The 15185-nt window shown below is 24.4% G+C and overlaps 1 protein-coding gene across 1 annotated transcript; it reads right to left on the bottom strand.

Annotated features, from left to right (window-relative positions):
- Positions 1 to 8516: 8516 nt before the first annotated feature.
- On the bottom strand, positions 8517 to 9827 carry LOC145840756 (kelch-like protein 7). The gene has a single exon (XM_082948084.1). It carries the CDS (start codon positions 9825 to 9827, stop codon positions 8517 to 8519), a length of 1311 nt encoding a protein of 436 aa, XP_082804210.1.
- Between the last annotated feature and the right edge of the window lie 5358 nt (positions 9828 to 15185).

Genomic DNA, 15185 nt, shown 5'->3' with positions numbered 1-15185 from the left:
GTAATTGTAGTGAAAGGTTTTTGAACAATATTGTTAAAAGGGGCAAAAGCTTTTTTAATTTTTTACAGGGGCATTTCGAAAAAAGGCTTGAAAAATCCTAATTTCGACCATAGCACTTGTTTTGTTTTTTATTTTGACTGTAAAAAAAAACTAAATGTAAGATTTAAATATAGTTTTTTACTGTTTTATTTTCAGCTCAAATTATAATGTTTATATATAATTATCTAAAACAAAAAATAAATAATTTAACAAATTAATAATGACTTAAAATATTTAAATTTATAATAACAGCTTAAGTCAAAGTTGCTAAAGTTGTTTCTCACTACTATCAAAAATTATATAATAAAAAAAAAATTACTAGAAACTAAGTTTGACTGTAAGAAGCTTTAATTTTATACCCAAATAAATTTATTTTAAACTTAAGGCAAAAATTAAAAATTAAACTACTTTTATTTATAACTCACAAAAACATAAATAACTTTTATATAAAGATAAATTTTACATAAATATTTAACATCTAAAATATCTAATTGAAAATATTCATTAAGAGTGGTATGTTCTACATCTAAAGCTAACCAAACACACTAAATTATTTTATTACAATTTTTAGAAATCATAAATAAGTCAGTTTCTAAATAAGAGACATTTTCAAAGAAAATTTACTAGGTTTAAAAAACTAATACTCTGAATGTGTTTTAAATTAAAAAATTATATATGAAAAGAAGATTTTTCTAATAACTGATCTTTTGTGTTAAATCATTTTTATTTACTTTATATGTAAATAGTTGCTTAAAAAACTAGGCTTATCTAGGTTTTTATTTTTAATATTCTCACAATTCAGGTTTTTATTTGAACAATTTTTTAGAAATCAAAGTTTTTCAATGATTACAGGGTTTGTTACACTCTTAGTAATAAACAGAAATTCTTGCTAAACTATAGAAAAATATGTCAAATTAATTGGTAGCATAACTGAATAAGTTTTAATAATTTACTGGTTTTAAAATAAAGCCTGCAGTTTAATTCAAAATTGTTAAATGACATTTACCTAATTTCAAGTACACTTAGTTACTTAAAAAAATAAACTCAAGGGTTCTCACAGATCAAACTGAGAAAAAGTTCCTGACTTATCCTGACTTTTTCCTGATTTTTAACGAAAACATTTCTAACTCTTAATTTAAACCTATTTTTGAATACATATTCAAACACTTTAAACTATCTAAAGTTTGTAATCTTATTTTTATACAGATTATAAGAACAGTTTTTTTGCTAACTTCAATAATCTAACTTTCATAACATCACTTGAACCATCTGTGAATGATTATTGTATTTTTAATAAACAGCTTTATTGGCAAAACATAGTCAGACTTATTATTAAAGCTGTAAAATAACCTAGAAGTCAGTATATATGCATATCTTAAAATAAAAAGTATTTATCTAAAAGATGTAATACTTAAAAATTTGTGCACTTAGTTTTAAATACTACCTTGACTATTTAATATAAGTATAATTAATATAATAAGTATAAATAACTTGAGTTTTGGATTGTCATCTATTTAACATTTAAATTTAAATTAACTTTTAAAATTATTTAAACTAAAATCAAGAGTTTTTTGATTTATTGTCATACAATTATTTTACTAAAAACAATTAAGCTAAAACTAACAAATTTAGCTTATAAACTAATAACAATAGTTTTCATTAACTGCTCATTGTTATAAAATTGTAAGAAACAGTCATCACAACACTCTAAAGTACAGAAATAGAAATCAAATCATTTTAAAGAAAAAAAAAACAGTTAGGTATTTAAGTATTACGCTAACTTTCGATTATTTAATATAGAGGTTACACATCTAAATAACGTAGCTCAATTAATATTTAACTTATATTAAACCTTATACAAAAAATAGTTACAAATATTCTGTAAAAAAGTAAGTCATTCAAAACTTTCTTAACGAATTAAGCTTTTTATTAAGTAGCCAAACAAATTGTTAATGACCTCAAATGCTAAGTTTTTCCAAACCAGTCATAAGTTCCGCTTGATTGCACTTACAATACATTCAAATTCCAAATGCCAGCAATACTAACTTTGAACTTAAAATTACTGCAATCTGATCAGTTAATAGATAATAGATAAAGTGACAGTTTCCAAGCTGAAAACAAGTGGATATTTCTCAATGAATCTCACCTGTTAATCAGCAGCACTTGTTTTATAATATGACCTTAATAAATGCTCGTCAATGGTTGCACCTAAGTTTGCTTAAATATTACAGGATGACTGTTGAGCTACATATCTTACTTTGTTACCATACAATCACGGTGCTCAGAGTCATTTATTACCTCATGTTAACCCCGGGTTTTTTAAATTTTTTAAAATATCAGTTTGTAAAAAATTTAAATCTTATAAGGATTTCAAAAACTTTAGGATGACTAAGAAAAGCTTCTAAGACTCATGAAATATGACTTTAGTTGCCATAAGTGTGGTGTAAATCTTAAAGGTTGTAGGCGCATTTGCTATATTTATATGAGAATCTAGTTAAGCATTCACTCTAGCATGATATGTATACTAAACATTAATAAGTTTTCAGAACAAAAAGTTTGAAAAATCTGAATACTGAATAACATTTATTTAAATTTAAACTGTTTTTTTTTTAATTCTTTTAGAACTTAATTTGAATTGTAAATCTTTACTAGTTACTTTTAAAATCAAAACAATTATAAACAATTTTTTTTTTTTTAATTTTTGCATATTAATTGCTCAACTTATATTCAATGGTACATTTTATACTAATGATAGAAAAATGTGCTATTGATAGCTTCATGATTTCAACTAGAATACAAAAATCGAAAAAATCACAGCTTAGGTTTTATTTTGTGCTATAAATGGTAATATTTAAATGTTTTGCTAAAATGTATTCAGTAACTGTAATCATTGATTAAAAAAATAAATAACACTAAACTTTATAGTTAAAATTAAATCATTTAAAGAACAAAAACTTGTTTTTAAAGAAAAAAAGATACTTTAGTATTTAAAAAGATGTTAAAAAGTTAGGACTAAGTTGCTAGTGTTTTTTTATAAATGAAAAACTCTAAACAAAATTTATTTTATTAGATCTTAATGTTATGCAAAGTAGAACATCACTTAAAAAAATGTCTGGTATAAGGTTTTATAATTTTAAAGACTTACAAAATATCACAATAAAGCTAAGCTTAAAATGTTTAAGTCTAATTTTGATAGTTTTGTATAAATAAAATCAAATATATTTTATAGAAGTATGTATATAAACAAAAAAGGTTTTACTTTATAACATTACATTTACAATTTTTACAAAGTGAAATGTTTTAAACAAATTGAAAATAACTACGAAAACTGTTTTTCGTAGTTTTAAACTAAAATATTAATAAAATAAGTTTATGATAAAAATTAATGAAAACTTACATTTTTAAAAACTATTTTTATTTTTTGAGTTTATTGTTAGAAGTTTTTACCTCATTTAAATTAAATGTTTTACTTTTTTCTTTTGCTTTTCTCAATTAACTTTACATAAATTAGTAAACGAATTTCTACCTATACAATAATGAAAATGTTGTTTTACTTGAGCTCAATTTTAAGAATTAAAAAATTGGTTTTTAATTTTACCAATAGATTAAACAAGTCTTTAGATTAACTATCAGTTAACAAAATCAACTTGTTTTTTTTTTTTCTTGTACCTGTTCAACATGTTTTAAATCAGGGGTTGGCAGGCAGTTGGTGCTCGCGGGCAAAATTTAAAGTTTGCAAATTCTTCGCGGGCCACAGTTTAAGTTTTATTGAAACTTTAATAATCTTTTGGTTTTAGTGTTAGTCACACCAAAAACAGTTTTACTTTTATTCACTTTATTACTTTAAAATGACTTTTAATTACACATAGAATGCCTGTTTAATATATTTATATCTATTGGAATAGAATTTACATTGTTTAATATAGTTATGTCTTAACAAAATATGTACTTTTTTAAACACTTAATGAGTGAAATTTAATAAGTTAGTTTTATTATTCTACTTACAACCTAACTCTCTATTTAAACCGAGCTTGAAAAACATTTATGGGTTACTTTTATAAATGTTTTATATTATGTATGTAATATTAGTTTTTCCATCTTAAATAATTTGCACTCTTTTTAAAATTCAGTAATTAGTTAGTTAAATAAAATACTGTAGATAAGTGAAATAAAACTTATTAACATAATCAACGCTTAAAAATTTTAATAAAATACTTAACTAGTAAATAATTAGTCTTTTACAATTAGTCATTTTAAAAGCAAAAATGTCTGAATTGTATTTAAAGAGTTTATAAAAAGTTAACATAGCTAAAAACTTTCTGTTAATCAAGCTTAAATACATAACTAAAACATCATTATTATAAAACAGCACAACATGTAAATAGACAAAAAGATACAATTAGTAAACTACACTACAATGATAGTAACTATACGAGAATTCGAAAATTTATTCGAAAAAGTGTTTAAAATGAAAGTCTCAGATACACTTGAGTTTTGTAAAAATTTAAAGTACATCTTTTACCTAGTATGAGTTTTAAAAAGTTTAAATTAGCTTGTTTGTAACCCTGTTTAAAATAAAGTTTACGAAATAAAGAAATATCGAAGTTTATTAACAGTAAACTAATTATATAACAATAAATGTTATTATAGTTCACCTTAAATGAACAATTATGTTTTTAAACATTTTTAACAAATATATAAAAACTTTTTAAGCTTTTAATGAATTAGAAAATCTAATTTTTATTGAGCATTAAAGCGATTCTTTATCTACAATAAATGTATTGCATTTGAAAAGTGCAAATATGAATTATAAAACGAGCTATAAGAACTTTAATACATTAGTTTAAAGTTATTGCGAGATACTACTAAAAAATTACTTAATTCAATCTAACAACTTATATTAATATTGAATTTATTAAATTAAAAAAACTAGTATTTTGAACAAAATCACTAAAAAACCTGGAAAATTAACCAATATTTACCTGTTAAGTAGTCAAATTTTGACTTTACAAAAAATATCTATTATATATCTACAAAAATTTTATCATCATAAAAAAAAAATTGTAAAACACATTTAAAGTAGCTCTTTTGAATGTTGTTGTACTACTTAACAAAGTTTTTAACTTAAATTAACCTTAAGCTTGGAAACACTCAGAAAACCTGAAAAACAAATTCACAAAAACCAGTGGACAGCCTGTAATCACATAAAAATTACAAGCAGACCTTTCATTTTAGTTTGCAACTTGTTTTAAAAACTAGAGACTAAAAAACATTATTAATCAAATAACAAGTGCTAAAAACAAACATAACTGAACTAGTCAGAGTTAACATATAAATAATTTTATTCATGGCCAGATGTAAAAAAGGTTGTGAAATATTTTGTGTCAAATTAAGAAAACAACTCAAGGGAAAATTAACTTATTTTAATTTCTAACTATACTTAAAATTTTTTTTTTACATTTTCGGGTTAAAATAAATATAAAAAGTGTGAAACATGCTGTTAAACTTTCTAATAAAAACTGATTAATAAAAACTGATTTGTTTTGTTTAGATTAACTTGAAATAAAAAGTTTTTCTGGCTTGTATATTGAAATTTAAAACTTATGAAAATATATATTTAATAGTTTTTAGTTGTTAATTATAACTAATAATTAAGTATATATTTTTATACTAAAGAAGAACTTAAAACAAATTTTAAATTATAACAAACCGAACAAAAGTCGATAAAAACCAGGATTTTCCAAAGTTGTCCAAGTGGCCCCTTTGAGGCCATCAGCAGCAAAATGAAAAGGGTATGAGCAGTAAAGGAGCAACAGGGGCCTTTAAGTTCATAACTTGAACTTTGCCGTTTATAAAGATTTTGTATAAAGGTTTACTTAACATTAATTAAAAAAAAATCAAAAAAATTATTGAAATTACTCTTTTAGAATGGTATGTTTTACATATAAGACTAAGTAAAATCTACTAAGATTACTTGATTATAAATATAAGAAATCTATGAGAGGTCAGTTTGTAAGTAATAGACATTTTCAAAGAAACTTTAAGTAGTTTTAAACTACTACTGCTCTAAATTTGATTTTTTTTTATTGAATTAAATTATGAGAAAAAAATTTTTAATAACAGAATATTTTTATCAAACCAAATTTTTTTTACTTTACATTAATCTACATTAAGTATGGATTAATCTACATTATATGGCATAAAACATCTCAACATTGTTGATGATGGCCGAAATAAATATTGGCTAAAACTGATCAAACGAGCGCAGACTACAATCTCACAACAAGCTGACAATGTCTGAGACGTTGAGCTGTGAATGATATAGCTGTGTCATTTTTTCAACTTTACCCACAAACGGTCGCTTCAGTACTTAGTACTTAAGCCCGCTTGTTTAAAATCACAATAGCGGTTTCTCGCGACTATTGCTGCCTGATGTGTCCTAATAAGGACGAAACCGGTCGTAGGATTGTCTCGGATGCTGTTGTTGTTGATCTTGCGGTAAAGTTCATTATTATCTAATTTTATAAAGTTATAATAATGAGAAAAATAGTTAACTTTATTTACTTTTAATTTTAACTAACAACTACAACAGAAAATAAATACAGATTTTAAGTACTTTTATTAGATATTTTTATAGTAAAACTTATTTGATAGAATTACTGTAGTGAAAAATGTTGACATTTTCGAAGTGTATGCAGATATTACAATAATTTTAAAAAACTTAAACTTTACCTAAAAGTTTAACTTAAACAAAATAAGGATTATGAGAAATTGTTTATTGTTTATAGTAGGAGTTTAGTGGTTCAGTAAATGACATCACATTGAGTTCTACTTGTGCAGCGTAATTAAAGTTTTATCAAAAAAACAGACTATCTTAACAATTTATAGTTTTTCTTGATTATCCCAACGCAGTTAATTATTAACATTGAAGATTATTTTTTAGTTATTCGAGAAAAACAAAACAAATTCCTAAACTTATCATACAAAATTATAAGCAATATTTAAACAGAGCGTATCTATTTGTGCAACTTTATAGTTGCTAAAAACTGAGTGCTTTGGACAGGCGCATCTAATTTAGCATCTGATTTATAAGCATGAAATAATGCAAATTGTATTAATAAAAATATCACTGGTATAGTAGTTGTGGAGTATAATAATAATATATTGATAATTTGCGCTGTGATGTTATGTATCTATGTATCTATAATGTGACTTTGTATTTTAACACTTCTAATTAACTTATTGAAATAATTTAGTTTACACATTATAAAATAAATTAATTTAATTTAAAAAGCAAAAATATAGAAAAAATATTCAGTAAAGATTAAATTGGCATTACAAAATGAATAAACTTCTTTACTAATATCACCAACCTATACAATTACGAGCATTTCGCTAATGAGTTTTTAGTTTTTTCATCATAATTATAACAATTTTCTTCCAAAAAAATAAAAAAACAAAAGTTGCTTATAAATACGTTTATGTTTATTAGATAAGTTGATATTAACTAAGCTTACTTCTTTACATAGAAATCTGTAGACACTTACAGCATTACTCTAATGATGAATTAATCATGTTTCTACTTTTGAAACAATTTCGTTTTATACGAATGTATAGTATCATATAAATACACAAACTAATACATTTTTTTACTAAACGAATTTTCATATTAAAATTGTTAATGTCCACCATTGAGCCTTTGTTGTCAACATTTATCAATTTGTATGCTTTTACTGATCTTAAATCAGTACCTTTTTTTAAACTAAGCAAATAAGACGATAAAAACTGAGTATATAAGTTGTTTATTGAAGAAAAAAAACGCTTAAAACAAACGGTGCTAGAAAATGGTTTACGAAAGAACCTCTAAGTAATTAAGTCGTGATACACTTGGATATAGTTTATTCAGATAATGCATGACATAAAAAAATCCTCAACGCATTAAATAGAAAAGCATTTAATAAAACTAATTTTTATCGTGTTTTTCAAACTTTTTTCTAGTGTAACTAGTAAAAACCAATAAAGTTTATAAATCGTTGACTGTAGAAAATTTAGTTGGTCTAATAAATCTAAGATAAATTAATTATCCACGTTTGTAAAAGTATTTAAAGTAGAGAATAAATTGTTAATTTTTTATAAAGAATCATTTCATATAGTGCACCTTAAAATTAATTAAATTATTTAAATAAGAAAATGTTTTATAAGCAAATATTTAAGGAAGTTTTGTTTACAAATATTAAACATTTAGCATAAGCTCCCGAAAAAAAAACTTACCTGAAAGGCTATAATGTTTTCTATAAGTTATTTAAGTTTAAACCTTGTAAGATTTTAAAATAACGTTATTAGTTTCTTTTTTTTAATTACCCAGTATCTACAGTACGATTAAACAGTAGATATCAACAAAATTGAATCAATGATTGAAAAAACTGTACTCTAGTTTTATTTTTACTGAGTTTTATTAAAAAGTTCTCTTTAAGGTTTCAGAAATATTTCACCAAAGAAAAAAGTTCTATATTTTTTGGTGATTTAAATGATTTTTCGGACCATTCATTGTTAATAATATCGTAGGTTTTGACATCACTGTTAATCTGAAAAACAAAAATCTTACTGCCAATTGTAATCACTCCAGAAGGGTCATATAAGTAAAACCCAGAATCTAATGTAGGCTGTTTTAACAGAGTAAACTTATTAATAGTTGAATCAAAAACTTCACAATTGTTTGTAAAAGATCCGCCAATTACAAAAAGTTTGTTTTTCACTGCAACTGATTTGTGACAATCTCTTACATTAATCATATTTGGCATGTTTTTCCAAGTATCTCCAACAGGGTCATAAGCTTCAACAGTGTTTAAACTATCATCACTATACATTCCACCAGATACAACTATTCTTTCTTCAAATAACGAGCAAGCTGATAGAATTCTTGCGTTGTTCATTCTTAGTACTTCTTTCCATTTCAGACTCGTTACATTAAACTCAAAACAAGTTGCTGTTTCGAGGATTCCTATAGCACTATTTATACGGCCCCCAAGGATATAAATATTGTCCATAAAAGAACAAGCAGAAAACAAGATGCGTTCATCTACCATGTTAATTATTTGTTCCCAAGTATTGGTAACAGTTGAGTATTTTTCAACTGACTTTTTTTGTTCTAAAGAAGAATCAATGCCACCAAACACATAAATAACACTTTTTATACAAACTGCTCCAAAATAGAATCTTGCTTCTTTCATGGGTGGTAAGTTATTGATCTCCCTAAAGTTGTTTGCATTAAATAACTTAACATCATTGGTAACTTTATTTAGGTTAACATTTTTACCCCCACATAGTAATATATTAAAATTAGTTTGGTTGAAGTACCTGCTTGTGATATTACATATGTTTGAGTTTAACAGCTTTTTTCTGTTTAATACAGCTCCGATTAAGTTACTACATTCATAATAATTTGATGATACTCTGTCTAAAACTTGTTTTAATGCAGGAATAGACAGAAGCGGAAGTCGAACCTTAGATAAAAGTTGTTTCGCATACTTCCTACGTTCAGTTATGTCATGACATATCCAGCTATGAAGTGCATTAAATACTTGCAGTTCTGAATCAATGTTTAAAGCACTGCGTGAAAGTATAATTGTAATAGAGATAAAATCTAACTCCAAAAAATTGTCTGAATCACCAATCATTGGAAAACAGCGTTCTATAAGGCTCATGGAAGCTTCAGATGAATTTAACAGCTTGAAAATAGTAGAAGAGGAATATGTTACTAAACAATTTTTCACATCGGTTTTGGACATCATAGTTTTGTTTATTTTATTATCTTCAATTTCGTTAAGTAAAATTTTGTTCAGTTTCATTGACATCACAAGTTCGTTCTCGTCCATATTGAAGTTTTCTGTAACATTAAAATGTAAACATTTCAAAATACAGTATTATGTTATCTAAACATACAAACTTATAAAATCTCTCTAGTTTTATCAGGCAACGACCCTTTTGCGTCACTTTTTGTTATCAGGATAACTCTCTAGCAAAGATGAAGTTTGAATAGGTAGTTTTTATTTAAAATGGCTATATCTGATAACGGAGCGATTGTTTTTTGACTTTTGCCTAGCGGCAGATGACTAAGATATTTTTAATAAAGCTTTCAAATAAACATATTTTTTAGTGCAACGAACACCTTGGTTATTTAGCAAAATTCTTAATAAAAAAACTGTCTCTGGGTTCGGAAAATTACAGCTATGAACTGTGAAATTTGTTAATTTTTTTTTTTTTGGATAAATTTTTGGAAAACATCGCTCAATTAAATTCACAGAAACTTTAGTTAAATATTATAGCTTGAAAATTTTCGACGAATTATATATTGCTAAATTGATTTTGATATCAATGATTACATTATAATTTTGCATATTTAATCCTTAACACTATTTAGAAAATAGCGTTAAAATTTAAATTTGGCAAAAGTATGTCCTTGTCTATGGTAGCACTTTCATAAGATTTCTGTAATTTAAAGAGAAAACAAAGTTTAGTTAAATAAGACAATAAAGTTTATATATAAAAATGTTCTTTGAGCTCGCTAGCTCTTTCAGAGTTTCCTGAAACAGATTTTATAACCCTCTTGGTTTATTTTAATCATCAGGCAACAATAAATGGTGATTTGATGAATATTAAAAAAGTAAATAACTAGTAAAAGACTAAACATTTTTAAACTTGTTGCCGAGGGGGAGTTTATGAAAATGAGTTTGTAAACCAAGTATTATTCTTATACTTTTCACTGGCGCATTAAACATTATTGAAGTAGTTTCTAATTAAAAAAATCTAATTAACAAAAAAATTTTGCATTTTGTAAAAATTAAACTTTGAACTGTTATATTTAATAAACTAAAATAGATTTATATACAATTAAAAACAAAAAGTATTAATTTATTTAATAATAAAAAAATACTATATGAATAACAGAAGTTTAGATAAAAGCATTGTAGCAAAAAAAAAAAGGAAAACCTTGCTTTCCGAAGTCTTTAAGTTTTTCAAACAAATTTCCGTTCAGTTTTTCAAAAGCAGCTTTTTTGTTCAAGGTAACAAATTCAGTGCAGTTTAGGTTGACAGGATTTGTTGAGAATTGAATATGTTTTGTCTGGCATTTTCAATTCTTGTTTTCTTTTTACCTAGCTCTTCCAAGCAGCTTTTTGCTTCTTTGGATTTGTTTTGCGTATTTCTTTTCATGGTTTTTAAAATTTTTAAAGTTTATAAAAACTATGAAATCTAAAAGTTGAAAAGCCACAAATAAGTACATTTTAAATGAAATATATTAACTGTACAAAAAAATAAGGACAAAAATATACAAGTATATAACAGGGATTATTAATTTTTGGGGTCATTTCAGAAATTTAGAAGGCCGACAATGCAAAAGGTTAGGGGGCTGTGAATAGTTAACGAGACATAGGGGATCCACGGGGCGTAAACTTTTAAAATCCAAAGCTTGAAAAAGGTATTCTGAAATTGTTGTCGATAAGAAAAAAAAATGATTTAAAGTTTTTACTAGATCATATCGGAAATTTAAAGAAGTTTTAAGAGTTATAAGCTGTTAACGAGAGCCTAAATTTAAAACTTACACTTATTGTTCTGAAGTTTACGTTGAAGACCAAAAAAGTCTTCAGAAAGTTTAAGGATAGTTTTTACATTTTTTTAAGTACTTTAATAAGTTTTCAGAATTTTTGAGGGCTATAATTTGTAAAAGGTTAAGCATATAATGCCCTACTTTGAAACTTACACAAGAAATTCTGGATTTGATAATGACAATTAAATAAAAAACGTTCAGGAATTTTATGGGTAATTTTTTTTTTGAGAAAACTGGAAATAAAAATTCATAGGTTTTCTAATTATTTTAAAGTTTTTTTTAGGTGTTTTTGTAACGTTAAATAACATGTTTCAAAATTAAGGCTTGCCTTAAAACTTTTTCTTCAGGTTTTCAAAATTCTTTTGGGTTTTTAAAAGTAGACTTTTTTTTAGTTCTATACTTTAAAGTAAGTTTATGGGAAGAAACTATTTTAAACATTATAGAAACATAAAAAAGAGTAGCTTTTTACGTAAAGCTGTTTAATTTTTTTTTTTTAACATAAAAAAATTTATTGATGACAAAATATTTTTATTAAAATGATAATTTTTTTAAATTAAATCGAAAAATTTCTATTTATTATTTCGAAACTGTTAAAATTACTAGTTTTTTCAGTAATTTTGTTCAAATTCAAGTTTTTTACAAGGTTTTTTTTTTAATTTATTAAATTCCAGGTTCTTAGTCAAATATATCTAGTTCAGGATTTTCCAAATATTCAAATTTTTTAGTTATAATAAATTTTAATTAAATATAAAAATATATCAATTAAAATATTTAATTATAACTTAAGTTAAAAAAATGGTACTATGTACTACATTACTATTGTATTACAGCAAAAAAAAGTCAGTTGATACATAGTAATTCTGATAATGACATTTGTTGTGTATCATACAACTATATGATAACTTGAGCTTGTCTCACGGAACATGTTGATCTATTCTAGAAATAGTCTCTAAAAAAAATTGGTGATGTTTTATTTAAGTTTACTACAAAAGAATTAGCAGATAAAAGAAGTTAGTTAAAAAGAACATTAAAAACTTTTTTTAATTAAACAATTAATATGCTATCAAATATTTAAATATCTTCATATCTTAAACCTTAAAATGTAAATAAATTAATTTGAATATTATAAATCATTGCAAATTTATTTAAAAGATAATGTAAAGCTACTTTAACTGTACTATTTGATAAAAATAAATGGTTATTACAAAAATTTATGTTAAAGGTTACATTTTTTGTGTCATATCGAAATTTTATTACTTAAAATAAATAAAATTGTAAAAAAGCTAAGTTTTTCTAGTTTTATTTTTAATTTCTCAAGTTTTTTAGCCTTAATTGTTAAAATTCAGGTTTTTTCATGAGTCCAGGATATTTGGAAAAACTGTTTTAAAGTTTAAAAAAATAGTTTGGAGTAAACTTAAGTAAAACATGATCAAAAACTTATCATAGCCAAGACATTGATTAATAAGTGCTGTGAGATATGCTCAAGTTAACATAAAGATGTATGATCAATAAAAAATTGTTGAAAAACTAGGCAATCCCTGAAAAATATGATACTTACAGGGTGGCCAATAAACTTGGAAGCCTTAAAAATTTAGGCTAAAAAACATGAAATTGCGAATAAAAAAAAAGGAATTTGCACATAAATTACTAAAAATTCGAATTTTAAACAATTTTAACATGTTAAACAATAAAAATTTAACTAGACACAAAAATTATATTATATATATAGATTATTTTTGTCATCATTCATAGTAGCTTTTTACAATGTTGATTTACTACTTTACACAGTTTTCAACCCTAAACTTAACTTTGAAATACAAATAGTCCAAAAACGTGTACTGTCCATGTTTTGAAAAAAATTCTAAAGAACTTGTGGCCACTTTTTACTTACTAGCAGACATGCTATTTTAATTTGAATCTTGTTTAAAAACTAAAGAATTAAAAATACTATTAATAAATAATAAGTTATAGTAGTAACATAAATATACTAGACACAATTATAATATAAACAACTTTAATTTTGGTTAAATGTCAAGAAAAATGTAAAATGTTCTAAGTAAGTAAATTTAAGTTAACAAAACAATTTTTTATTTTATTTTAACTATACTTAGTTTTTATTGATACATTTTTACATTCAAAATAATTATGACAAGTGTGAAACATGCTCTTAAACTATCTAATAAAAACTATTAAAATTTTATTGTTTGTTTATATAAACCTTAAATATGTTAAAATTTTCATATTACAAATAGAAAATATTACAGTTTTAGTAAAGGCAAAAAACTATATTACATATAGAAAATAAAACTAATAAAATTTAACATTGAAAATATTAAAAATTGTACAAAATTCAATATAGACGGGCACTTCCCAGTGTTTGCGAAATTACCCCTTGAGGACCATGAGCAGCAAAGAGGCCATAGTGGGGAGGGCATGAGCCGAAAAGGAGCCAAAGCAGGGCAATGAGGTCATAATTTTAAATTTATACTAAGTTTTATGGTGCTGCAAATAACAAACAAAATAAATAAGGTCTTAGGTGTTTTAAATGGTAGATTTTGTAGTAATGTTGTTGTAAGGGGCCATAGCATTTTAAACCTTATAAAGGAGACGTCTTGAAAAAATAGTTTCAGAAACACTGATATAGACCAAAGCATAGGGTTTAATTTTTATTTTAATTGCTAAAGATAAAACAACTAAATATTAAATTTAAATGTATTTTTTTACCTTTTTAGTATACTATTCATTTTTTTTCAGCACAAGATTATAATATTTAAACAAATTATTATATACCAAAAACTTTTATTAATAAGTAAATAACCTATTCCATAAATTATAAAGGATAACATTTAAAGCTTAAGTTAAACTGACTAAGTCTGTTTTATTCACTGTTATCAAAAGTTATTGTTTGAAATTTTGAATCTTTTTCTAAAAGTTAACTATGACTAAAAAAACTTTTATTCTATACCCCTATAAATTGTCAAACTCCCTGTTTTCAAGGTTTTTACGTTTTTTTTTGCAAACCTTATAATAATAAATTTTACTTGAAATACATCGATAAAAAATTAAAAACACTAATAAAAAAAAATTACCAGAATACTACAGTACTTTGTAGTAAAAATGAGATAATTAGCAGTTACATAGTGTTTTTAATAATAATATTCGTTTTTTATCGAGCATTCACTCGAGTTTTTTTTCACAGCACATGTTGATCTTTTCAAGAATTTGAATCTAAAAATATGGCTGATGTTTTACTAAGTTAACTCAAAAAGAGTTAGCAAATAAAAAATTGTTTAAAGTTAATTTAAATACGCATTAAAACTATCAACAATTTATACAAATAATAGCTAATAAAGTATTTAGATATTTATTTCTTATATTTATTTCTTGAAACCTCAAAACTTAACTGTTCTAACTTGAAATGCCATGCTCAGGTTATTGTAAAGCAATTTTCAAATAAAAATCAAGTAGCAACACCTACTATCTCTATTTTGCACTAAACTGCAATTTTGGCAACAAGAGCTTATCTAATATTTTAGTAAAA

Source organism: Thalia democratica, chromosome 7 (genome assembly GCF_965202585.1).
Source record: "Thalia democratica chromosome 7, ktThaDemo2.hap1.1, whole genome shotgun sequence".
NCBI lineage: Eukaryota > Metazoa > Chordata > Thaliacea > Salpida > Salpidae > Thalia > Thalia democratica.
The sequence above is the reverse complement of the archived record's forward strand: the minus strand, read 5'-3'. Positions and strand labels throughout refer to the sequence as shown.

What these genes read in the sequence shown, in the direction of transcription:
- LOC145840756 (XM_082948084.1), bottom strand. Translation starts at nt 9,827, where the DNA reads ATGTCCAAAACCGATGTGAAAAATTGTTTAGTAACATATTCCTCTTCT.